A 27,196-nucleotide genomic window follows, 5' to 3' on the forward strand; every position below is an offset into this window, starting at 1 on the left:
TCCAAACGAATGGAGAACAACATGGCAAAATATCATTCATTTTCAATGAGCCTAATTGTAGGCTATACTTTTTTTTTTGTTTCAGTTTTCATACTCATACGCCACCCGGGGGTAAAAATGAAAGGGAATTGATTAATGTTAATTATACGCAACATAAGAAAATTCTGAAGATTTTGGAAATTTTATGCGAACTACTTCTCTGTAAAAGAAATTGTTCCGGAAAGCAATAGGAACGTCAAAGATTTTTGATTAAGGAAATAAATTTGATTTTTTATAAATAAGAAACGAATAAGCCACATGTCGTGGATTGTCAGAGATTTTCAATTTTTTTTCCACAAATAATCCCTCAAATAAACGTTATATCAAAAAGTCATATCAATTTTTAAAGCCGATTAAGATATTGAAACCTATTTCCAAGCATAAAACGCAAAAGGTATACTGTTAACCTCGTCCTCCTCCTCCTCAAGTATATTCAAATATAACGCAGATTGTTGCCTAGGTAAATAAACCAGGAAAAATTAAGTCAATCCTGGCAACATACAAAAAACCTACTCTACAAATATAAATGTCTCAGGGAAATCACCCACACCTTTACCTTTATTCTAATCTACAAGAAAAAGATTTTTATGTTGTACCCCAAACCTTTACCCAGACCATCCGGCAAAAGGTCAGTAGACTTAACTCAACATCTGTCGTTTGCTGCCAGTGCGATAAACGGAAACGGAAATAGTATCAGAAAAACCGCCTTACTTTCTTTCGTTCACACACACACACACATACATATATAGATGAGCTCTTATGCATGTCCATAATCCCCAACAAGGCCATTTACACAATTTATGTTTGACATATTTACAATGTGTGCCTGTGCTTGCGCCAGGCGATAGAGATTCGAATCACAGCAGGAAAAAATCATGCTATCTGGAGATAATCTCGAAGAAAATCATGTGAAGAAGTCACCAAGGTTAGTTACTAGGAAAATGGTGCACAGGCAGTGGATGGTGAAAGATAATGGGGCAAGGAAAGCAAAAATTTCTCATATAAAGGCAGGTTTTCAAATAATTTTTTTATGTTGATCAAAGGTATTAAGGCGTATACGTACTGATAATAATCATACGCCCAAAATTCACTTATATAATAGTTGATAAACCGAGTCCTTTTTGTACAGGAAATTCCCCAAGAGAAGAGCTCTTTCTACCATTTTTCTTATCGGTGTTGATCGAAGGTATTAAGAAGTGTACGTATTGCCAATAATAATACACCCTGAACTCCATTAAATAAAAAAAAATCTACGATGACCTTGGCACATCAAATTCCACATGAGAACAGCTCTTTCTCTCAATTTTTATCGATGCTTATCAAGGGTATTAAAGCGTATAAGTATTGACAGCAATCATACGCCCAAAGCTCCCTTATATCCAATTAAATCTACGATGACCTTGGCACTTAAAATTCCAAGAAAACAGTATTTTATCTCATTTTTTCGATGCTGATTTAAGCGTATAAATATTGACAATAATCATACGCCCCTAACTCCTTTATAGCTAATTAAATCTACAACATCCTTCATGCTCAGAAAATTCCAGAAGAAAATAGCTTTTTCTTTTACTAAAACGCATTTTTCCTTTCGCGGAGAACTCTCTAAAAAAAGCTCATTAAAATGTTAAATGAAACCATGGGAACTCGTCGCGTATAATTATTGTCAATGTGTATACGCTCCATTAGCTTTGAACATTTTGAGATATTTGTACTACAGGCGTATGATTTTTGTCAACACGTATACGCTCCAGTGGTATAAAATGAGTAATATACCAAAGTTGCTGGAAAACACTTGACCACTTGAGTTAGACCCTTGAATGTTACTCTCTTGAAATTTTCTGTATTTACAACCCGACTTATGATACATATCTCCTATTATTCAGGGATATAAAAATAATTTATTTGACATGAGATATATCCCGTATTATTCAGGAATATTTAATTTATTTGGACTTTTTTATCATTATTCTTTTTCGAGGATATCTATTGGCGGATTTTGTAAGGCTTTTGCTTCTTGCTGTGTTTGGGTAACACATCTTGTCTTAAGAATTTATTGTTGCTTAAAATGATAACCAAGGCTTTAATACACCCATTCAATATATTTTCGCGATAATATTCGGCATTTATTCTGATACCACGGTCGATTAATACGAGCGGAGAGCGACCATCGGCTGTTATGGCGGCCTACACCATCACAATGGCGAGCGCTTGAGTTCTGGTGGCCAACCGAAGTTGCACATTTTCAGCTGACCTCTTCGGCGAGTAAACACGATCATTACAAACTGCTGGACAACGAATGCTTTCTCATCGGATATCGGAGAAAACTAAATTCGGCAGTTCACCACTTTCGGACAAGCGAAGCAACTCTTTAGCTCTTCTGAGTCTATTTTCTTTCTGTTGCGATATAAGTTCTTGCACTTTTTGGAATTTCAATGGGTTTACCCGACGCCGAGCTTATTTTACAATATTTGCCGAATGGAATATTGCGGTATGATCAGCTCACGAGCCATTTTTCGGCCATTGCGACGAGGGTTTCGATCAAGTCGCTTCCTTACTTTTCGAACCATTTCTGCTGATGCTGTTGCTGTTGTCTTCCGTCCACTTCTTTAACGTCGGTCGGGCTACGCTACCAGTATCACAAAACAATTTATTGACATTTAAATGCTGGATGCTAGTGCTCTAACGATAGCCACTTGTCGTTCTCCAGCCAAATATCAGAAAGAAATCACTCTATCACGCTTGAATTCCGTCGCGGATATTTTTTTCTGGAATATTCTCAGCAAAATACATTTGTACGCTTGTAAACAATATAATGAGCTGTCACTGAAATAATTTTTACAGCTATCGGGCAAGAGGCTTAGAAATGACAGCAGTCTGAAATAGGTTGCAATTTGTTTCATCTCACACTGTAGTCCCTCAAAATGAACTTCATTGAAGTCGACTGAATATTTGTTAAACCTTCGAAATATATCCGAGAGGGAACTAGGATTATTGCTCGGTTGGTCCTTTTCTAAAACTGCCTGAATTAACTTTTGACTTTTTAATCTGATTGTCTTTTGTAGCTATTTCCCAAAAATGCTTGGATTAATCTCAACAACATATCCATGTAAACCTACAGATTTTTGCTTTGGGAGTCCTCGGAAAAATATTCTTAAAAAATATCAAATTTTTACTCTGAATGAGCTTTTAAATTCTTTATTTTTTTATTGTTAACTATTTCAGTCCTCCGAAATGTGTCTGTGAAAATTTGACAGCTATTCATATTTCAGTCTTTTCTTTAAAACAAGAACATTTCTTGGAGATTATGTAAATCCTCTTTTAAATAATATTTATTCACTTCCCATGGATCGTATGAGCAGTGACAGTAGTTATACGGCCGAAAACTTTCTGCTAACTTAGATCAGTATAGTAAATTGCTCATTCTTTCCATGGAAAATGTTGCCACAAAAAATAATTTCTAATTCAAAAATTGTCGAAGCAAATGTTAACGTAAAATTTTTAAGAAATTTTCTACAAAAACTATTTTATAAAAATTATGTATATTTTTAATTTTAATCATTAATTTATCCATTTCTGAGATCTTTGATAAGAAATATTGCATTAAATTGACCGCATATTTAAAAACTTTCTTTTAAGGCGTACTAAATTATGTTCCATGGGTCGTATGAGTAGCGTCAGTAATTATACGCCCGTAAACCTTCCCTCAATTTTATTTCCCAATAATAAGTCTCTCATCCTTTTCGTGAAAAATAGTGTTATAAAATATATAATTTCTTATCCTTGCAATTTTCTTAAAATATATTAACACCAAATTTTTCAAAAAATTTGGTATAGAAATTTTTGTTCGGAAGTTGCTGCATGTAACAAGTTTTATTTTTTTATTTTATTTTTATTATTATTATTATTTTTGGTTTTTTTTTGTGATGTTTAATTCTGAAAAGTGATCACTGTATAGTTAACAAAATTTTACATAAAAAAATTTGAATATTTTATTATCTGACTTTTTTAAATTTTATAACACCAATGTTCTCTTTAAGGAAAACTATTCTAAAATGAATATTTTTTAATCTTTTTCCATTTCATTTTTTTCCATTTCGACTCACAATCCCCTAACCATAATACCAAAATCATCCATGGTCTTTTTTTCTGAAACTTTTCCAAAAGTGATTTAACTTCTAGTTAGACCATTTACCACCAAAAAAAAAAAAAAAAAAACCAAGATGAAGAACCTACACAAAACTAGACCTTAACTAGACCCTTAAATCCTGGCCTACTCTTTTTCCAAACATTTCCTCAAACACCAACACATTTGCCTATGAGCCGGTGGAACACTTGTAAACCTACTCTGCTACTTCTTTGGAGAACAGCAGCTACAACACCAAAGGACAAAATGGAAATTTTGGAAAATTTATGAACAGGAAACCGCACCCAATTTCTGGTGCTTCATAATGCCTGGACAACTGGTTGTTATACACGTTTCTTTGCTGGCTCCTTTTTTCTGTCGTCAATCTTGAGTGTCCGGTGTTGGTTTTTCTCCTTCTTCTCCAGTTTGTTGTCGTGAGAGAAGAAAGTGGAGGAGAAAATCTAATGATATACAAACCCATGGAAAACTAAAAGTTTAACGACAAACTTATGAGTGTTAATGCCATTTTGGACAAATCCTTGATTTGCTTGCTTTTTTTATCGTATTTGTATTGGTGTAGTTTTGAAAAACAAATTCTCACAAAATGAAGTACAAATCAAAGTTTGCTGCTCATAATGATTGCTTTTGGTTAAGCTTAACATTTGTATTTGGGTTTTTTGGCTAAGCTTTTTATTTTTCCGGACTCTTTTTGACTTTATGATCCTTGTGAATGAAATTTCTCCTAGATGGGTGTGGTTTTCTGGTCAAGAAGTTTAAGGGCTTTTTTAATTTGAATTTTGCAGAAAAGTTTAGGTTTTTGGTGACCACTAGGTTTGGGTGAAATTTGGAACTTATTTTGAAGAGCCAAAAAATTAAGCAGCAATTTATGGAGACTAGGGAAAATTAGATTGTCGATTGTGGTTAAAGTTTATGGTGCTGTTAATAACTGGAAAGTGGTCACCAAATTGCCAAAGAGAGCACAATACTGAAACCTGAATTTGACGAAATTTATTTGCCATAATTTATGTTTCAAATTAACACATTTTTGAAATTTTATGGCAAAGTTAGGCCTCTAAAATGCATCCCACCTTAGTTAAGTTAGAACTCCATAAACTTTCCAAAATACTTACTTTGATAATCCTCTTGAAAATATCATTTAAATTGCCCAACAGTACTTCGAACAACCCATTATTTTGATTAACCGATATAGCCCTTCAAAATAATATCCCTATGAAACAGGGTGAGATAAAAAAACTGCAACAAAGCCAAACGCCATAATTTTTCCATTTCTTCTTTAATTTTATTGAATGAGGCAAAAAATGTCGGAAATAGCATAAAATTTTAGAATAAGTTTAGATTTGTTCAAATTGGTCACCTTTGGCACGAATTATGGCCTTCAAAGGGCCAATGATACCGTCACACGCTGCCCGAGCGTTGCTCTGCGGTATTTTGGCCCATTGCCGGTAATCGCTTCCTTAAGGTGATCGACACTTTGGTATTTTTTAGTGCCAACCTTGCTTTCCACAATACTCCAGACACAATAGTCCAACAGATTGGTATCCGGAGATTTTGGTGGCCATTGTGGGCTGAAAATGAAGAGAGGAACCTCATTTTGGAACCATTCTTGGTTGGCGCGTGCTGAGTCCTGTTGGAATACCTTGGTCACCGGCCAAAATGTTTGCGTGCCCAAGGTTTTAATACATCCTCCAGAATATTTTCACGATAATATTCGGCATTTATTCTGATGCCATGATCGATTGATGCGAGCTGAGAACGACCATCGTCTTTTATGGCGGCCCACAACATCACCATGGCAGGCGCTGACCAGCTGACCTCTTTGGCAAGTAAACGCGATCACTTTGTTTGTTTACAAACTGCGGGACAACGAATGTTTTCTCATTGGAAAAAAACAAAATCGGCAATTCACCACTTTCGGTCAAGCGAAGCAACCCTTTAGCTCTTTTGAGTCTATTTTCTTTCTGTTGCGGTGTAAGTTCTTGCACTTTTTGGAATTTCAATGGCTTTACCCCGAACTCATTTTCCAATATTTGCCGAATGGAATATTGCGATATGTTCAACTCACTAGTCGACTGAATATTTGTCAAACCTACGAAGTATATCCTTGAAGAAACAATGATTATTGCTCGGATGGTCCTTTCCTAAAACTGCCTGAATTAACTTTTGGCTCTTTTATCTGACTGTCTCTTGTAGCTATTTCCCAAAAAAGCTTGGATTAACCTCAACAACATGTCCTTGTAAGCCTAAAGATTATTGCTTTGGGGGTCCTCTGAAGAATATCCTTAAAACATATCAAATTTTTACTCTGAATGATCTTTGAAATTTCTTTATTTTTTTATTGCTAACAATTTTCGTCCTCCGATATGTTTCCGAATTTCACAATTAGTAATATCTCAGTATTTTCTTTTTAACAAAAAAAATTTTTTTGTAGCCTATTTTACGGAAAATTTTAAGTTTCGTCCTTCCAAGAATTAAATGCCACTTTAGTTTTCTTCACATATACCTCTCCCTTCTCTACCCCTGCTAAAAGCCATCACTACCCCTTGTTTTATTGTCGTATGCCAACTAAGCCACCTCTCCCTCCCTCCGAACCCCTCCTCCCAGCCCAACCCCACTTTAATACTTTACGATGTCACATCGTTTATATCGTTGCAAGCAAACGGATAAAAAGCAAAGCACAAGAAAAAAATAGAAAATACTGAAAAATATGAAAAATCACTGAAGCGGTGTTAGTGAGATTGCATAAATAAGTTTATATGAATTTCTATATTCACGTTAATAGAGCATGAAATGCAAGTTTTATACCATACAAGCACAAAATTGAAAAAAAAGGGAGATGAAATAAAAACGAAAACACAAAAAAAAACTAAAGCATACTTGCAGGCGCACAGCGCAGCCTCCTAGCCAAGAAGCAAGCAGGCGACTAGAATAAATTGCAAAAAATATAAACGAAACGTGGATTGTATTAGAGATCGAGGTCTTGTTGTTTTCATATTTTTTTCTTCTTCTTCTTCCTGCAATGACATATAATATTTGTTGTTGCCGCTTCTTGTTGTTCTCGTTATATTGCTTTGAAGTATGAAACGTTGCTTTAATTGCCAAGTCACTGAGTTATTGAATTTTATTTCATTTAAAAAACAGGAGGTGATATTGTTTTTTTTTAAATCTCGAGGCTGGAGTGCTTTAATAACAGAGATATGGGGGTAGTTATTGAGATTTGAAGTATTTAAAAGACAGATGGCCTATGGCCTTGTTGTTGAAGATGACAGGTTTCGGACTCTCGAATTGATAGAAACTTTTAAGATCTTCATGGATGGAAGACTGCAAAGTCCCTAAATTGGAAAAACCCTCCATAATAGACAACAAAACGTTCCTATCGTTGGATGGCCTTAAAAACCTTAGACTTCAGTTTTCTTAGGAAAGTCTTTAAAAGAACAAGTCAAAGGTCTTTTTTCCATAAAAAAAAACTGAAATATCTTTTGACAGGAGATGATCCATATGTCCTCAGCTTAACGAAGACCTCAAATGTCATATGTCGTCAGAAGAAATCAGACAGCTTCTACCCTTAGAGTAACTCATATGTCCTCTTTCTGTAAAAGAGACCACAGATATACTTTCTAAAGACATTACCATAAGTCTTATATGGTCAGCAGAACTCATAACTGTTGCAGATATCATAAACGATCCCTCTATCAAAGACCTCAAATTGTTCTGTAGATAAAAGACCTTTAAGGCCGTTTTGAAGAAAAAAACCTTGCGGTCTTCCATTTAAAATATTCTTCCACAGTCTACGATATGTTAAGAAAATCAAGGGTCTTTCATCTGAAATCTGAAAGAATTAAAAAGAATTCTCTCTTTGGCTGGAATCTCACCCATCTGTAGAAAAATTCATTAAGGACCTCAAAGATCTCCTTTTGAAAAAAAATTATATGGTCTTTTATTTAAACCGTCCTGTTACGGAAAGAATACCGTAAAGATCTCTATCTCTCCTATCTGTGAACAACCTACAGGGTCTTCTTTTTGAAGAAAAATTTAAGGGATTTTTAATAAAGTCCTATATAAAATGCCCAATAAGGCTAGCTTCTTTGGTCAGGATTACGACCATCTATTGAAACCTGCATTGAAGGCCTCAAAGATCTTCTGTTAAATGAAACTTCTTGGGTCTTCCGTTTACAAAGTCCTTTTCTTGAAAGAATACCTTAAAGGCCTCCTATCTGTGAACAACCTAAAGGATTCCTCAATGTCCTTCTATCTTTAGAAGACCCTAAGGGACTTTTCAATAAATCCGGCAGTGATAAAGAAAGATCACCGTTAATATTGTGGCACTTGACAGCCAAATTTTTGTCTTTGGTCCTCATTCAGAATGACCATTATCATGAGGCTGTTAGTCATTGAAAAAAAAACTATTTAAACCCTAATTTCTATTTTAAAGATCTGGAGGTCTTTGAGATATCCGTCTAAAAGTCCACTCCTAAATTGTTTGTATGTTCTTAAAAACATTACTCTAAAATCTATTTTGAATGCGGCCGTTGGTCCTTACAATAGAACCCTTTATAAATCTCTATTCGATGAGATCCGTAAGAAACGGCCAAAAAAAATTAATTTAAATCCTCCTTTGAAAATTCGCTTGAACATTTTCATAGCCATTAATCCTTGAATTTATTTTCTGAACTATATCTGATGGACTCTTCTTTGTCCTCAAAAAATTGTTTCCAAAAATCCACTATTAAAACGGTTGTAGGTCCTAAACAAATATTTTCCAAAATCCTCAAAATCCAATTTTTTTGAAACGTATATGTTCTACTTATATTAGGAGGATGGACATGAATTAGGCTATCTGTTCAGATGAATGCAGATCTAATATAGTTTGAAGACCGAAGTGTCTATATATTGAGCTGGAGAGCTAAATGATATGCATTTCAACGAACTTTAGGAGATGGGAGTCTTATACACGATCCTTACACCTGGATTTTCTATAGGCGATATTGTATGTTGATATGTATTAAGGACATATTGGACCTTGGAGTCTTTATAGACGAGCTGGCCAGAATTTCTGTGTTGATTCCATGGCATCCCTCCAACTCTCTTCTTCACCCTTTTTATAAAATAAATTCAATATCCATTTCTGCAAGCTTTCGTTCTGTTGCTGATAATTTTCTCTTCAGGTTGCGTCTATCGAAATAAAGTTTTTTTTTTAATATTTTTCAAACCGCAATTTTTGTAGAGATGGTTTTCATTCTAGTCGCATTTTATTTGTTTCTATACATGCAAAATATACTAAATTCATCTTCAAAAATCTAGGAAAAAATTTAGGGGACTGTGAGCGTATGATCGACGTTTCTACGAAAATTAAGTATACGCCACATTATTCTAATTATTTGAAATCTTAAAATTAACATAACTCGCTTTCTTTTCCACTGGCTAAAGACAACATCTTCAACTTCCTGCTTGTAATTAAGTTGTATATTAAGTTCCAACTTAATTTGCCCAAAATTTGCAACATCATTGTGTTAAAAAAAAAAATCATTTCTCTTGCCTACTTTTAGGAGCTGGCCTATGAAATTGAAATGTTAACTAAACCCCGAGGTCATTAGTCATTGTGATAATATTAAGGCACACAAAAGAGCTTTGTTTAAATCCAACTCTTTCTTGGTTCCTTTTTTTAAGATTTGGATTTGCTTCAATTTTCTCTTCCTCTTTATTCTCTCCTTTTCGCCTCGCCAATGTCTACAATGGTGGAAAACCTCATTTATTTAACCGCAAAAATGAAAACCTCATGTTCTTTAGCCAATGGCCAATAATATCGATAATGATACTTCGTCAATCTCCATTCACTAAAACTCGAACTCACACACACACACAGACAGAGAGACAGTCTAACCGGAAACAGCTTCATTTGCTCATGAATGTAACAAACCAATTTTTCTTCAACTCTGTATGCTTAATACCGGCCAACCAACCAACCAGCCAGCTAGACAGACATACAGTCAGAGTACCGGGTCTGGCTGGGGTGAAAAAGAAAACTCAAACAATTTTTATATAGAATTCAACCAAAAACCACTGACTTCAATATGGTCGAATGAAAAGAAAACATCACAAAACCACAAGACCATCACACAATCAATTCAGTGGAAGAGTGTATTTTTTTTCCTGTCCAGTCTGGTTGTGTGAAGAGAAGTGATGAAGATAAAAACTCGTTGTCGGGAGGGTAGGAGTGGAGGGGGAAAGGGTACTTTAAGGACTGAGGGAATGCCAAAGGAGAAAATTGGAAAGAAAATTGAATTGTAACAGAAAGTAGAAAACAGGGTATTTTCTGTTACTCCCCGACTTATCGCATTGCCTGGGGTGTTTACCTTTTACACCTAAGTGTTTGTTTGCTTGTTAAGAATGTTGTAGAAAAGGGTGTTGCGGAAGGGAATGAATGAGAATTTTGTGATTTTTAGAAATATTAAAAATTAAATATTTTATTCCTATTTTAAAAGAAAAGTTAAAAATAAATAAAAATAAAATAATTAATAAAATAAATAAATAAAAAATAAATATTTTAAAATATCTATCACACTAATTTATTTTTATTGCACACCACCTTTGTTATGGCTTCTATTTGGTTTTAACATTGAAAAATTGAATATTTCACATGTCTAATAGAATTTGTGGTGAATGCTGAGGAGAAAATAAAAATAACAAAAAAAAAACGTAAAAAGCGAACATAAAAAGACAAGTTAAATATTGGAAATTGATGGCATCACACAGGAAAGAAAAATGTCGAAGAAAATGAGGAAATATAAACAGAGGGAATGAAAATAAAGAAAATTCCGAATTCCTGTGGTATAGCTGACAACAAATAAAGGTAATGTTCACTGAATGTTGGAGATAAAGTTTACTTTTTGGAGGAGGAAGCAAATTGCTTGATTTTTTTTTTTTTTTTTTTTTTTTTTTGCAAGAAAAGAGGACTTCCTCTTTAATTTAGGATCTAAAAATTAAGAACATTTTTAAATTTTATTTGAAAGATATGTTTATTGTTTAAAAAAAATAAAATTTTAATGCACCAATTTAAAGCCAGCATTTTGGCTTTTTGTTTTCATATCAAAGGAAGAGCTCTTCTATTATGGAAAATCTGCAATAAGAAATGGATTTCAAAACTATTCCCCGAGACCCAAAAACATTAGGTGTATGAATGTACAAGAAAAGTCAGAAAAGTTTTCGAGGGATCTTTAAGGTATTCTATAAATGGAAAGTCCTCAATGTCGTCTACAAATAGGAGACCCTGAAAGTCACCTTTAAGTAAAGGAAGGCTCTTTACAGTCTTCTATGAATTGAAGAACTTAATGCCTTCTAATTAATGAATATCCTTAAGATCTACCATAAATTCTTAGCCATAAATAAAAGAAATTTAACTCGCATACATAGGTGGAAATATTTAAAAAATCAAATCAAAAGGAGGTCCTTAAGGAAATAAAAACAAAAATACAGGTAAAATGGTGGCATGAAATAAAAACCATGTTGTTTTTTGGCCTTAAAAATATTTAATTAGTGGCTAAAAAACTTATTTGTGGACATTAAAAAAACTAAAAGAAGGTTAGTAGGTAGCCGTTGGAAAAATACTCTTTAAAAATCAGCAATGATTCATATTCCTTAAAAATATTTCGAAAAAATACAGGTTAGTTGGTGGCATTTGAAAAATGTTTTTAAAAAATCCACAGGGATTTAAGGCCTTTGAAAAAAATATTTTAAAAACTCAACGTCGATTGAGGGCTACGAAAAAATATTTAGATAAAATCCTTTTTAATTGAAGGCCTTTGAAAAAAAATATTTAAAAAATTCGCGTTGATTGGAATCCTTTGAAAAATATTTTAAAAAATCCACATTGATTAGCGGCCTTTGAATTTATGTTAAAAAATACTCTATGAAAAAATATTAAAAAATATTATATTATTGAAGGCCTTTGAAAAAAATATTCTAAAAATAGGAGTCCTTTGAAAAAATATTTAGAAAAAATCCTATTTGATTGAAGGCCTTAAAAATAATATTTAGAAAAAAATGCTATAAGATTAGAGGGGTTTGAAAAAAATATTAAAGGCCTTTAAAAAATATTTTAAAATCAGCGTTGAATGGAATCCCTTGAAACATATTTAAAAATCCACTTTGATTGGATACCTTTAAAAAATATTTTAGAAAATCCAAATCCTAAGTTATTAGAGGCGTTTGAAAATATATTTACAAAAAATCCACGTTGATTGTGGGTCTGAAAATATATTTTGGAAAAAATTCTTTTGATTGGAGGGTTTTGAAAAAAATATTAAAAAAATTGACAATGATTAGAGGCCAAAAAAATATATAATTTAAAAATTCGATTTGACTGGAAGCCCTTGAAAAACATTTAAAAAAATCCTCATTGATTGGAGGCCTTTGGAAAAATATTTAAAAAACTCCACGTCGATTGAGGGCTATAAAAAATATATATAAAAGTTTGGAGGATTGGAGGCCTCTGAAAAAAATATTTTAAAAAATTCACCATGGCTGGAGGCCTTTGAAAATATTTAAAAAAATCTTATGTGACTGGAGGCCTTTGAAAAAATGTTTAGAAAAAAACCTATTAGATTAAAGGCCTTTGAAAATATATTGTAAAAATCGGCGTTGATTGAAAATCTTTGAAGGCCTTTGGAAATAATGTTAGGAATTCCACATTGATTTGGGGGATATTTAGAAAAAATTTGTATCTTTGGAGGCCTTTGAAAAATAATAACTATATAAATAACTGAAAAACTTACTATATCCACATTGTTCAGTGATGCTGGAAGACTATATTTATTTTTATGGTCTTTCCAAAAAGAAGCACGTTCTGACCTACAAAAACACTTTCAAAGAATCTAAGTTCATAAATAAATCTCGAAAGTTAATTTTAAAAAATCAAATCAAAATCAATTTTTTGTAGAAGACATTAAGACCCTATTAGCCAAGTGGAGGTCTTCTACAAAATATAGACTTCCCTTAAAATTCCCTATAAATTGAAGACCTTAAGGTCTCCCTTCTCTTGTCTTATTATTATAAATATTCATTGGTATAGGCCTATCGCTGCGTATACTTTATATCTTCCGCAAATATTGCTTATACGTCATGTTGGGTACGACCAAATATAACAATTTTCCATTTTTAATTTTTTCTGTAATTTATTTTATATATTGGCATTTTAATTAAAGCCTTTCTAAAACAGGAGAGAAAAAAAATCTCTCTTCAAGTAAAATAATGGCTCATAAGTCAGCCAAAATCGACCCTCCAAACATATTACTTTCAAAATTGCCCATAAAACTTCAATGGCTCTCACAATTTTCCTTATGCCCTGACCCCGACCACCTGTTATGGATTCCAATGGCAATATTAAAGTTTCAACTTACTTGCAGTTAAGTGAAACGGATCTCCTTGATTAAGGTAATTAAGCCGGAAAGCCTATACTTAAAATGATCCCCGTAACAGGGGGACATATGGTATTGCCCTTAATTTTAATGAACATTTCAAAAGCAAACTAAAAGAAAAAAAAAACATAATTAATTATGACACTCATTGGCAATGTTCCATTTCTAACAATGTTACAGGGTAACTATTATTTCGAGAAGAAAACCAGGTTTCCTTTGGCAGCTAGCCTAGGCTAGGCATGGCAAAGCTGTCAAGCTGCCGGCAATTGTGAGGCCTAATGAAATGAATGACATGCAACAGCTTGTGGAATATTATGAATTTTTATTTTATTTTCTATAACAACACCCTCCTCCCCTCCCAGCTATTAAGGAACAGGAGTATAATGAAAGGAAAGAAGAAAGGGTTTACTAATATACCTTAATGCCTCACTTCACTTTGGCCATTTTGACATTCAGTGTCACCCAAAAGTAGTCTAGTTATATTTCTCAAGAAGGGAGGGAGGGGTGGTGGAGAGGAGGTAATTTAATTATTTTAATGAAATCATCAAAAACTGTTACAAAAATGTCTCAGTCCCAGGGCTTGCTGTTGTTGTTGCTATTGTTTTAGTCTTCATAATCGGCCTAAGGTCTTCTACAAAATTGTTTGCCAGCTTATTATGGCTTTGGCAATTTCCCCCTCCCCTGCCCATCCAGCTGCCCAGAAAACATTCCCACACACCCACAGAAAAATATATAACTCATAATTTTATTATGAGAGGTTATAAAATGGAATTTGTTTTTATTATGGCACCCAGCGTATTAAAAGAGAGAGAGAAAGAGAGGGGAAGAGAGTGGACGAGAAAAACCAAAGGAAAACATCATCATTAGAAACACTAATTTCTGTAACTTTATTTTTATGAGACAATGTTTTTATTGCTGTTTGTTTTTCTCTTTTTTTTTTGGTTCTCGATGTTATTTAATTTTTTGTTATTTTGTTTTGCTCTGATGAAACCATGACCAGAAATAAGTTGTGGACAAAAATATGAGCGTATTTATTTTTATGTTCCATCATAAGTTCGAGCAGCAAAACAAAAACGGAAAATAAAAATCAAGGAAATTTGTTTGGAGGTAAAATCATACTATTTAATGTCGGGGGATTATGGTTTGTTTTTTGATTTCATTTAATTTATAAGGATGCCCCTGAAAGTATGCTACAATTTGTCTCTCAATCAAATCTAAGGCAATATTAGAAACAATTCTTATGTGATATTTAAAAATGTTTTTTCAGCTCTGAGATGATTCTTTGTGGAAAGTCCATAACAATTTTTAAAAACATATTTAAAAAAAATACAATGATTGGAGGGTTTTGAAAAAATTATTGAAAAAAATTACGATGATTTAAGGCCTTTAGAAAAATATTTTAAAAATCAGCGTTGATTGGAATTCCTTCAAAAATATTTGAAAAATCCTATTTGATTCAAGGCCATTGAAAAAATATATTTAAAAAAATATATGGTGATTGAGAGCTGTAAAAAAAAATTTTAAAAAATCCGCATCCTTTGAAAAAATATTTCAACAATCCGCTTTGATTGAAATGCATTGAAAATTAAAAAAAAACTACGTTGATTGGGGGCCATTGAAAAAAATATTTAGAAAAAGTCGTTTGTGTTTGGAGGATATTGGAAAAATATTATAAAAATCACGTTTTAAACAATCCCATTTGATAGAAGGCCATTGAAAATATACTTTAAAAAATCCATGGCGATTGGGGGCTGTGAAAAAAAATATTTAAAAAAATCCACGTTGATTGAAGGCCTTCGAAAAAATATTAAAAAAAAAACCGCATTGCCTAAGGGCTGCTTTAACTGTTAAATTTCGAAGTGTCCCCACAAATTATCCACAAACGTAGGCAACGTATGATTCATGTCACAACTCATACGCCCAATGGGATTCCACTTTCCGAATTATATGCAAAGAGTCCAACATATGTCATATACACCAAAGAATTGTTTATTTTTTACCTTGGGCCTCAAAATTGCAATAAATTTATTATTTCCATATTTTGCCATCTAATCTCGTTGCCCAGCCCATTTGTATGAAATATCCCTTTTAAATTGACTCACAAATCTTTGTCTTTCAATTTAAGTTTCATGAATATTTTATGGCAAAGATTTCCTCTTAAATACCTTGCAAGACACTGAGTAGGGAGAGAGGGGGGAGAGGGGTGGAAAAGGAACATGGAGATAAAAAGTCATTTTTCAAAACCTTAATATCCTCTTAAATATCAATTTAAAAAAAGTAGATTTGTAGTCGTCCAAGAAACCGATATTTATTATGAGTTTATACAGTTCCTCCCTTTTTTTCGTATCCAACTAAACAACCTTCCAACAAAAAGAGAGATGCCAAAAAATATTAGTTTCCAGATTATTATGCATACATATCAAAATATTATCCCTGTTTAAATTTAACAACAACACAAAAGCACAACACACATACATACACGTATAGATTATATGGAACAAGGATATGGCCATAACCAAATAAACAAAGCTCTCTCTCTCTCCCCCTTTCGGATTGTTGGAGTAGCATAAAATATGCAAATCAGTTTTGAGTATTTTTTTTACCTACCATTCTGGCATTCAAATCTTATTTGTTTGCCTTTTTGGTGGTTCCATATTTCTTGGGTTTCCTCTATTCCCAAGTGGATTTTCCGAGAAATGAAAAAAAAAAACAAATATGAAAATGGTACGGGGAAAAACTCGCCAAGATACATTTATAATGAACAACATGGAATGCCATGTTTGGCTTTTTTTCGCATAGGTATGCCGGATATGGCGACCTTCTGCCAGACAAAAAGATAAAAATGTGCATATTTCCTGTTAAGGGTTAACATCCTTTCCTTTAAAAGGTTAGCTGGGAGAGGAACAAACAAAAAAAATAAAAAAAAAATATGAAATTCCGTTAGAGGAAAAAAATTCGTTTTATTGCAAAATAAACATATGTGTATGTTAGGTCTGCCTTTTTGCCAGAAAATTGTCTAGCTATGTCTTTGCCGGCTTTGAATTTGAAATTAATTTTTTCTCTGTTATTTCCTTTATTTCCAGATGATATTATCCGCGAGAAACAGGGCCAAACCGTGTACGTACCATGTCCGGTGAACAAAGAAAAATGCGGCGAATTACATTCGCTGAATTGGTTTAAGGGTGACAATCGGATAGCGGCCATGCTATTGGATGACAGTAATGTCACGAGTGTGGCAGATGGATATGAAGATAGGTGAGTGAATATATTAAAAATATTTTTCCGGATTTTTTCTCTTTTGATTACATCAAAGGGTAGCAAATTTATTTATATTTTTTTAGGGGATTACATTGCGGGGTTTATATTTTATTTTTCGTGGAAATATAATCATATGCCCCAAAAGCAAATTTTATATTTTTTATGGGTCCTTTTCTATTTTTCAATTTGCAAAAAAAAAACAATCTCGATTGGCAAAAGATTACTAGCAGCCAGCTATAGGCGGTAATACGACGTATACTTTATTTTTCGTGGTAAAATAATCATACGCCCCATGAGCCAATTTATACTTTTAAAAAATATTTTTATTTGTCAAAAATGATTTCCGTTGAAAAAAGTCATCTCATATATTGTACAGGGTGAGATGAAAAATCTGCAACTTCAGACTGCTGTCATTTTTAAGTCACTCGTCCGACAGCTGTTAAAATTATTCCACTGACCGCCCATTATATTATTTACAAGCGTACCAAAGCATTTTGGTGAGAATTTTCCGGAAAAAAGTTATTCGTGATGGAATTCAAACGTGATAATGTGATTTCTTTATATTTGGCTGGAAGATCACAAGTTTCTATCGTTCGAGCACTCCAGCATTTAAATGTGAATAAATCTATGGTGTCTCGTAACATCGCTCGTTACCGTGATACTGGTACCGTAGCCGACCGACGTCAAGGAAGTGGACGGAAGAAAACAGCAAACATCAGCAGAAATGGTTCGAAAAGTAAAGAAGCGACTTGATCGAAACCCGCGTCGCAGTGGCCGATAAATTGCTCGTGAGCTGAACATATCCCCAATATTCCATTCGGCAAATATTCAAAAATGAGCTCGGGGTAAAGCCATTGAAATTCCAAAATCTAAAAAAGTGCAAGAACTTACACCGCAACAGAGAGAAAGTAGACTCAAAAGAGCTAAAGAGTTGCTTCGCTTGGCCGTATTTGGTTTTCTCATCTTCTCTCATCTAAAGAGTTGCTTCGCTCTGCCGAATTTTGGTTTCTCCGATGAAAAAACATTCGTTGTGCAGCAGTTTGTAAACAAACAAAATGACCGCATTTACTTGGCAAAGAGGTCAGCTGAAAATGTACACCTTCGGTTGGCCAGCAGAACTCAAGCGGCCCGCCATAGAATCCAATGGTCGCTATTCGCTCATATCAATCGGCCTTGGCATCAGAATAAATGCCGAATACTATGGCGAAAATATTCTGAAGGGTGTATTAAAGCCTTGGGCACGCAAACATTTTGGCCGCAGACCTTGGACATTTCAACAGGACTCAGCACCATTGCACTCAGCATGCGCCACCCAAGAATCGTAAAAAAATGAAGTTCCTCCCTCTATTTCCAGCGCAAAATGGCCACCAAATCTCTGGATACCAATCCGTTGGGCTATTGTGTCTGGAGTATTTTTTGGAAAGCAAGGTTGGCACTAAAAAATACCAAATTTTCGATCACCTCAAGCAAGCGCTTTGCCGGAAATGGACCAAAATACCGCAGAGCAACATTCGGGCAACGTGTGACGGTTTTATTGGCCGCTTGAAGGCCATAGTTCAGGTCAAAGGTGACCAATTCGAACAAATCTAAACTTATTCTAAAATTTGATGCTATTTCCGACATTTTTCGCTTTCATCCAAAAAAATTTTGAAAAAAAAAATAAAATTTATGGCGTTTGACTTTGTTGAAGTTTTTTTATCTCACCCTGTATGTCAGATTTATTTTCCAACATTGATTTACGTACTAAACTTCAAGTTTTCAGGTCTATCGTTTCACATAATACCAAACGTTACCATTTTAGAGGCTAAGTACCATTTTTGAACTTTTCGTACCCATAAAATTCGAATTTCCAAAAAACCCTATGGTGCTTCCACGATGCACTCCTTCAGTGATTCTCAATATACATTTCTAAATTTTAGCTCATTCTGTTTGTCCAATACAAAATATTAAATTTTTAGTAATTTTTGTACCATTTTGGTACGAATTTCCAAGAATCGAGCCTTATCACACGCTTACGCACCATCAGTAACCCGCAAGCAATATTTCAATATCCTAGCTTCAGCCCTTTCATCAGAGTGCTGATGAATCGGTCAGTCAGTCATCACTCTGTTTTCTTATATATAGACAGATTTACTATCAATTTTTAGTGGCAATAACCTTTCGTGTAAATTTTAATGAGTATGTTTGCTGGGTAGCTGATTTGGCGTATGATTTATTTTTTAAAGAAAAAATTATAATTTTCATACGCCCCATAAGCCAAATTAATATTTTTATACCCTACACCAGGTAAAGGTTATAAAGGTATATCAACTTCGTGGAGTATATTAACTCATATCAAACCCAACAAAGTATACATATTCTAGGTCAGCGTAATATTCTCTATCGATTTAGCGATGTCCATCCGTCTGTGGAAATCACTCGAGCTTCCGAACGAAATAAAGTAGGTTGCTAAAATTTTACTTAAAAGTGTATTATATATGCAGGACTTTTGGTATTGTAAAAGGGTCATGTAGGTCCAAGTTTTGGCATAGCCCCCATATAATTGGACCTCCATTTTTTCGGTAATTTGGTTATTTAAGCAACATTACTCACCGGAAATATTTCAAATTTGGTATTTAAAGTTCGTAATATATAATATATGCTATGACCGAAAATTGTCTACGTCTTTGTATAGCCCCCATATAACGGTACCCTACGATATTCGGTATTTTGATGATTTTAGCTACATTATTCACCAGAATTTATTTTCAAATTTGGTATTTGAAGTTTGGAATCGTTACTACAGCCTATGACATAAAATTGCCTATACAAGGCCATGTCTTCTTATAGCGCCCATATAACGAAGTCTAACGATATTCGGTATTTTGATGATTTTAGCGACAATATTTACCGGAATTGTTTCAAATTTTGTATTTTAAGTTCGGAATCGGTACAACAGCCTATCACAAAAAATTATTTATGAAAGAACACGTCGTCGTATAGCCCCCATATAAGGGGTTTAATTTGAGAGGTATTTTTCTACAGATTTTTTTTAAATTTTTCAAGTGTCTTCAAAAGGGCGGAGCGTATTAAAAGTTCGACCAGGCCAAACTTAGCTGTTTTTTTTTTTTTTTTCTTTAAAATTTATTTATTATTATTTTTTCTATAAATAATTCCAAATTTAATACCTTGATTTTTTATTACTTTATTTTTAACAAATTCTCCCCCTTTGTCTTTTCTCTTTTGCAGAGTTTCCGTTGAACAAAATCCATTTAGATTAATAATTAGGAATTTACAAATTGCCGACCAGGACATTTACCTATGTGATACAACATATTTTATACCAATTGAAACGTGTGATAATTTCAATGGGCATCGTGTGGATCTGAGAGTTTTAGGTAAGTTCAAAGATTAATTATAAAAACAAAAAAAAAAAAAAACAAATATTTGTGTAATTGTATTGTGCTTGTGAGCTTGATGTGGAATGCTTGTTATGAACCAAAAAAAAACCGATTTCATAAATTAATTATCTCAATATGTCATTGTTAATGTGAAAGTGTCTTGCTGCTCGCCCAAAACCAAAACACATCTACACAAACCAATTTTTTTTTACCAACATCTAACTGCCATCATCAACAAAATTGCATGCTAAAAAAACAACACCAATGAGTCCTGTTTTTTATCGGAAAAAAAATTATTACAAATTAAAAATTATTCTGCCTGTCACACACCCCTTTTTTTGTCTGTCTCCCAGCCCTGGCCTGTCACTTTGTACATACAATCGTTTATATAAAAAAAAATAAAAAAAATTGCATGTTGCGTTAAAGAATTTTTTTAAGTCCCTGAATCGGTACCCTTACCCCCGCCATGATTGTCTGTTCTGCTCCTCATTTATATTTTTTGGATAAAATTTATTTTTATTTTTTAAGCTTTTTAAAACAAATAAAAAGGCACTATAAAAATACTTTCATACAGTAAAGTAATTTTTTCTTCTGAATAATTTTGAATTTTTTTTTTAATTACTCGGATACTAGTGCCCATCCGAGAAAATTAAAAAAAATCCAAAATTATTCAAAAGACAAAATCCCCTTACCAAGAAGAGCCTAAATACAGGTTGAGATTAAAAAAGTGCAACAAATTCAAACGCCATACTTTTTACATTTTTTTAATTGTTTTTAAATGAAGGCATAAAATGTCGGAAATAGCATCAAATTTTAGAATAATTTTAGATTGGTTCGAATTAGTCAGCTTTGACACGAATTATGGTCTTCAAGCGGCCAATGAAACCGTCACACGCTGCCCGCATGTTGCTCTGTGGTATTTTGGCCCATTCCCGGCGAAGCGCTTACTTGAGATGATCGACACTTTGGTTCTTTTTTAGTGCCAACCTTGTTTTCCAAAATACTGAGTGCGATTGTGCTGAGTCCTGTTGGAATGTCCAAGGTCTGCAGCCAAAATGTTTGCATGCCCAAGGCTTTAATATTTATTATTTTAGCGATAATATTCGGCATTTATTCTGACGCCACGGTCGGCCAAAATAGAGCAGGTAAAGGTCTTCTCATCATGGCAGACCCGAAGTAGTTGTTATCTTCCGAAAAAGCTAGTGAGTTCTTCGAACCATAAAATACTTGGAGATGAAGAAGATCTTCTAGTCATAGAAGACCTGGATGAGAAAATCTACTTCTTAAGAAGACCCGAAGAAAGCCTAGTCATAGAAGAACTAAAGAACGTCTTCTAGTCAAAGGAGACATGAAGAAGGTCTACGAGCTAAGGAAGACCTTGAAAATATTTTTTATCTGTAGAAGACCAGCCTTAGAAGAACTGATGAAAGTCTTGTAGTCAAGGAAGACTTGGAGAAGATCATGGATCTGTAGAACACCTGCAGCGTGTATTCTTGATAAAGAAACCTAGAGAATTTCTTCTACCTATAGGAGACCTAAAAGAGGTCCTCTGGCTTAAGAAAACCTAGAACAGGTCTTATACCTTAAAAAGACCCAGAGAAGGTGTTCCGTCTATAGAAGACCTAGAGAAGATTTTCTATCCATAGAAGACCTGAAGAAGATATTTGAACCACAGAAGGCATGGGGAACGTCCTCACACCATAGAAGATCTGCAGGAAGTCTTCTAGTAATAGCAGGTCTGGAGAAAGTCTTCTAGTCATAGAATACCTAAGTAAGGACTTCTCTCTACAGAAGGCCTCGATTATAAAGTCTACGTTCTTGAGAAGACCCAAAAAGATTCTTCTAGTCATAGAAGATCTAATAAAGGTCTTTTAACTTACAAAAGATTTAAAAAAGTTCTTAGAAGGACAGAAGAAGGTCATCGAGCCGAAAAACACCTGAAAAAGATCTTCTATCAATAGAAGAACTGGAGAGGGTCTTCTAACCTTGAAGACCAGAAAAATATTTTCTCTTCGATTGGTGGTTGCCAGTTTTTCATCTCACCCTGGATTGATACAGTGCCTTTTTATTTGTTTTCGATTTTTTTAAGGGATCCGCCGTTTTTTTCCAACATCATGTCTGCCTGTAAGCATTTTTGTTAAGCTTTTTTACAACCCCTTTAATTTGGTAACAATTTGTTCTTTGCCTGTCTCAAAAAGTTTTTCCCCTGTTTTTTTCTCAAAAATATCTACTAATTTTCCCTCCCTCGTTCTTCTTGTTCTTTTACTAATTCACTCATAACGAAAAAAACAATTTAATAATTTTGATAAAAAAAACCAAACAAAATTTTTGAAACTCATTTTCAAAACATTTTAACTGATTGTTTTCTTAATACAATTCCCCCTCTTTTCCCTCCATTTCAACAAATTAAAAAAAAAAAAACAACAAAAAATAATAATGATAAAAAAACAAAAACCTTTCTCTTAAAAAAATACCAAAAAAAATCCGAAAACAATTGAAATCCGCAATAAAAAATAACGCTCGATCGCTCGCTCGTTTATAACAATCGCTCGCCACAACAACGCATCATCATGGATTAATGCAACTAATTTTAAAATTAAAAAAAAATTAAAAAAAATATATGTGGATTGTAATAAAATAAATTGAAAATTTCCTAAAATAAAATAAAAAAATTGTAACCAAAAAACACACATACATCATTACTTACCAATACACACACATTTGCCACCACTTACTTACCCTTATCTCTCTTACTTCAAATATTCAAATATATTTATGTGCAAAACCAAAATATATATTCTTAAAAAAAAAATATTGAATGAATGAAAAACCATGAATGGTGTTTGGAACGTAAAACTAAACAAATTCGAATTTAACACCACCACAAAAATTAAAAAAAAAAAAATCAATAAAACCTAACAACTAATATTTTGTCATCTATCAAAAATGTTAATGAAACAACATTTAAAAATAAATCCACCAAAAAAATACCGTAGAAAACCTGGGTAAATTATTTTCTTTTTTCTGTTTGTCATTATCACAATGGAAAAAATTCTTGATTTATTTTAACAATAAAATTTTTTGGTTTTGAAAAAAAAAAAAAACAAATACTAAGAATATTTAAGCAATCACTAATGAAAGCATTTTTTGGTTTATTAATTTCATTTAATTTCTTGACTTTATTTTATTTTTAATGGAATTAGAATTTAGCTTTTAGATTTTAGTTTAAGCCATATTTTATTAACAAAAATTAATAAATTATATTTTCAATTTTTTATTATGGAAATCGACAAAACAAAAAACCAAAAACACATACACATATTAAACAACACAACAACCAAACCACATTTCCCCCCCAACAACAAAAAAACAAAAACCAAACAACATTTTGACACATCACCTTTTCATCACTTCTTGCAACACTGTAACAACAACACACACACTCGCCACTGGACCACCACACCACCAACCAACCAATACCAACAACTAAACAATGTCTCTCAATGTGTGTGTATGTGTGAAAAAAAAAACCAAAATGTTGTGCTGTCTCTCTACCGCCATCATCATCAACAACAACAACAAAAATATGCAAACAGTACCGCCCACGGAGATGATTATTTGGGACGAGAAAGGTGATCGCATCACAAATGGCAGCGTCATTGGACCCATGCAGGAACGTCAAATGCTGAATCTGACGTGTGTCGTTTTGAATACCACGCCGCTGCCCCAGGTCGGCTGGTATCGGGGGAATAAACGCTTGTCAACAGGTGAGTGTTTTTGGAAAAAAAATTTAATATATTTTAAATAAATTTAAATCTCAATATTAGTCTTAGTCCAAATAATCAAGAATCAAAATATTTATCCATAAATGTGGAGAAGTTTTATCTGGCCAAGCGGACAATTTTAATTTTATCCAGAAACGTGGATAATCTTATAGACGATTTTATCCACCACAGTGAATATTTTTATTCACCACAGCTAAAAATTTTATCCACCGCAGTGTAAATTTTTTTACACAACAGTGAATATTTTTTTTCACCGCTGTGAATAATTTTTTCCACCACAGTGGATAATTTTATCCTCCTCGGTTCTTAATTTTATCCACCACAGTGTAAAATTTTTTCCCACCACAGTAAATAACTTTTTTCACCACGATGAATAATTTTTTCCACCACTGTGGAAAATTCTATCCGCCACTGTGTACAATATTATCCAACAAAATGAATAATTTTCTCCACCACTGTGGATAATTTTTTCCACCACAGGAGTTACATTTTCCCACCACAGTTGTTAAAGGTGTCCACAATAGAAGTTACCGGAGTTCTCCACAGTGAATATTTCTATACACCACTGTGGATAATAATATCCACCACAGGGTAAAATTATATCCACCACAGTGGTTAACGGTGTCCACAATAGAGGTTTCCGGAGTCCACCACAGTGGATAATTTTATACACCACAGTGAATAATTTTATCTAGCACAGTGGATAATTTTATCCACCACAGTGCATAATTTTTTTCACCACAGTAGATAATATTATCCACAACAGTGGAGAATTTTTCCCGACCTAGTGTAAAATTTTATCCACCTCAGTGGATAATTTAATCCAACACAGTAGACAATTTATCCACCACAATGGATAATTCTATTCACCACAGCGTACAATTGTATCCACCACATTGAAAAATATCATTCTCCACAGTGGATAATTTTTTTTCCACCACAGCGGTTAACGGTGTCGAAAATATAGGTTACCGGAATCCACCACAGTGGATAATTTTATACACCACAGTGTATAAATTTATCCTCCACAGACGATAATTTTTTTCACAACGGTAGATAATATTATCCACTACATTGGATAATTTTCTCCGCCTCAGTGGAGAATCTTTTCCACCACAGTGAATAATTTTATCCACCACAGTGGATAATTTTATCCACCACAGTGAATAATATTGTCCACCGCTGTGGATAATTTTTTCCACCACAGCGGATAATTTTATCCACCACAGCGGTTAACGGTGTCGACAATAGAGGTTACCGGAGTCCACCACAGTGGATTATTTTATACACCACAGTGGATAAATTTATCCTCCACAGACGTAAATTTTTCCCACCACGGTAAAATTTTTTTTTCCATCGCTACGGTGGAAAATTTTGTCTGCCTCAGTGGAGAATTGTTTCCACCACAGTGGATAATTTTATCCACGACTGTGGATAATTTTTTCAACCAAAGTAAATAATATTATCCACCGCTGTTGATAATTTTTTCCACCAGTGGACATTTTATCCACCACAACAGTGGATAATTTTATACACCACAGTGGATAAATTTACCTCCACAGTCGATAATTTTTTCCACCACGATAGATAATATTATCCACTACAGTGGAAAATCTTTTCCACCACAGTGGATAACTTTATGCACCACAGTGGATAATTTTTTCAACCCAAGCAGATAATGTTATCCACCGCTGTGGGTAATTTTATCCTCTACAGTGTACGATTTTTTCCACCTCACTGTATTAATGTATCCTACATAGTCGATAATTTTTCCCACCACAGTGGATAATTTTTCCACCACAACGTATAAATCTATTCTCCTCAGTTGATAATTGTCTCCGCCACGTTGGATAATTTACTTTTATAACAGTGGATAATACTATCCACCACTGTGGATAATTTTATCCACCACAGTGGATAATAATATAAACCATTGTGGATAATATTATACATCACTGTGGAAAATTTTATCCATCAGTGGGGATAGTTGTATCCACTTTGGATAATTTTTATCCACCACAATCTATTATTTTATTCACCACAGTGGATACTTTTGTTCACGGGTGTGGATAAGTTTATCTACCACTGTGGATAGTTTTACCGACGAGTTGGGATAATCCTATCCACGAGTAGGGATAATTTTATTCACCACAGTGGATTATTTTATCCACCACAGAGGAAAATCTTATCCTCTATCGTAGATAGATCCACCATTGTGGATTAAATGCATAGTTTATACACCACTGTGGATCATTTCATCCACCATTTACCATAATTTTGTCCACCACTGCGGTGGTGATGAATAAATATTGGGACTCGTTCGATGTTTAGAATGTCATGAATCAGGGCAGGAATTTCTTGCCCCTCCGACAGAAGTTCCAATATTATTTTCTTTAAATATTAAGTAAAGGCAATTAAAAATTTATTATCAATGCCATAAAAAAATTCTTAAAAATATATTAAACAACAATTTACCTCTTTTTACAACCACCATTAAAACCCTATGACTTCTAAAAGGAATTTAATGACAAAATCATGTTTCAATTATTTTGTTTCTCGAAATCAATCATTTCTTTAACAAACTTCTGTGAAACTTAAAATCGAAAATACAAAGAAATAAACATTTAATTTGCTTTTTATAACCCCTCTCCCCCTTCTTACCCATTTTTTATTACAGTCGATCCCCATTACGACGAAAAGGATGGTCTCTACAATGTCACCGTGGAATTATCCCTGCAATTATCGCGAGAAGATTTAGGCCACAAGATAGAGTGTCGGGCCGAGTCCGCCGCCATTGATAATGTCATGTCCACCCATTTTAGTTTGGATTTACAAGGTAAGTGAGCGAGAGAGAGAGAGAGAGAGAGAGAGAGGAAGAGGGAAATAATTTAATAAAAAATGTACTCTCTGCTCCGGCAATTATACAATTATATATTTAAACAAATTAACAACAATAACAAATTGCTTTTCGATTTTTTTTCTCACCCAATTTTCTCTGGTGCTAATTGCAGTTCGTCCCACCAACATTCACATCAACGGCGTGGAGAAGTACACCGTACAAGGCAGCAAAGTGGTGTTAACCTGCAGTGTAAGTATCGACAAGTTTTCAATGGCTTTCGTAGTTTTCTGTTTTTCTTATATGAAGTTTCCGAGAATCCTTTAGTCCGGCTGTCTGGGAGA

General features: G+C 33.7%; 1 protein-coding gene across 7 annotated transcripts in view; it reads left to right on the top strand.

The window, feature by feature from the left end:
- Positions 1 to 27,196, top strand: part of LOC101901103 (B-cell receptor CD22) — a 533,140-nt gene that overhangs the window by 405,710 nt on the left and 100,234 nt on the right. For all 7 annotated transcript variants that reach the window (XR_009342470.1, XR_009342471.1, XM_059123997.1 and 4 more), the window contains 5 exons: positions 16,677 to 16,848; positions 20,080 to 20,228; positions 23,828 to 23,998; positions 26,694 to 26,852; positions 27,028 to 27,104. Coding sequence is in view for 5 of the 7 variants with exons in the window: in XM_059123997.1 (XP_058979980.1) it covers positions 16,677 to 16,848; positions 20,080 to 20,228; positions 23,828 to 23,998; positions 26,694 to 26,852; positions 27,028 to 27,104 (728 nt within the window). In the remaining 2 variants the exon portion in view is untranslated. The remainder of the gene's footprint in view (positions 1 to 16,676; positions 16,849 to 20,079; positions 20,229 to 23,827; positions 23,999 to 26,693; positions 26,853 to 27,027; positions 27,105 to 27,196) is intronic.

Source organism: Musca domestica, unplaced genomic scaffold (assembly GCF_030504385.1).
Source record: "Musca domestica strain aabys unplaced genomic scaffold, Musca_domestica.polishedcontigs.V.1.1 27, whole genome shotgun sequence".
Classification (NCBI taxonomy): domain Eukaryota; kingdom Metazoa; phylum Arthropoda; class Insecta; order Diptera; family Muscidae; genus Musca; species Musca domestica.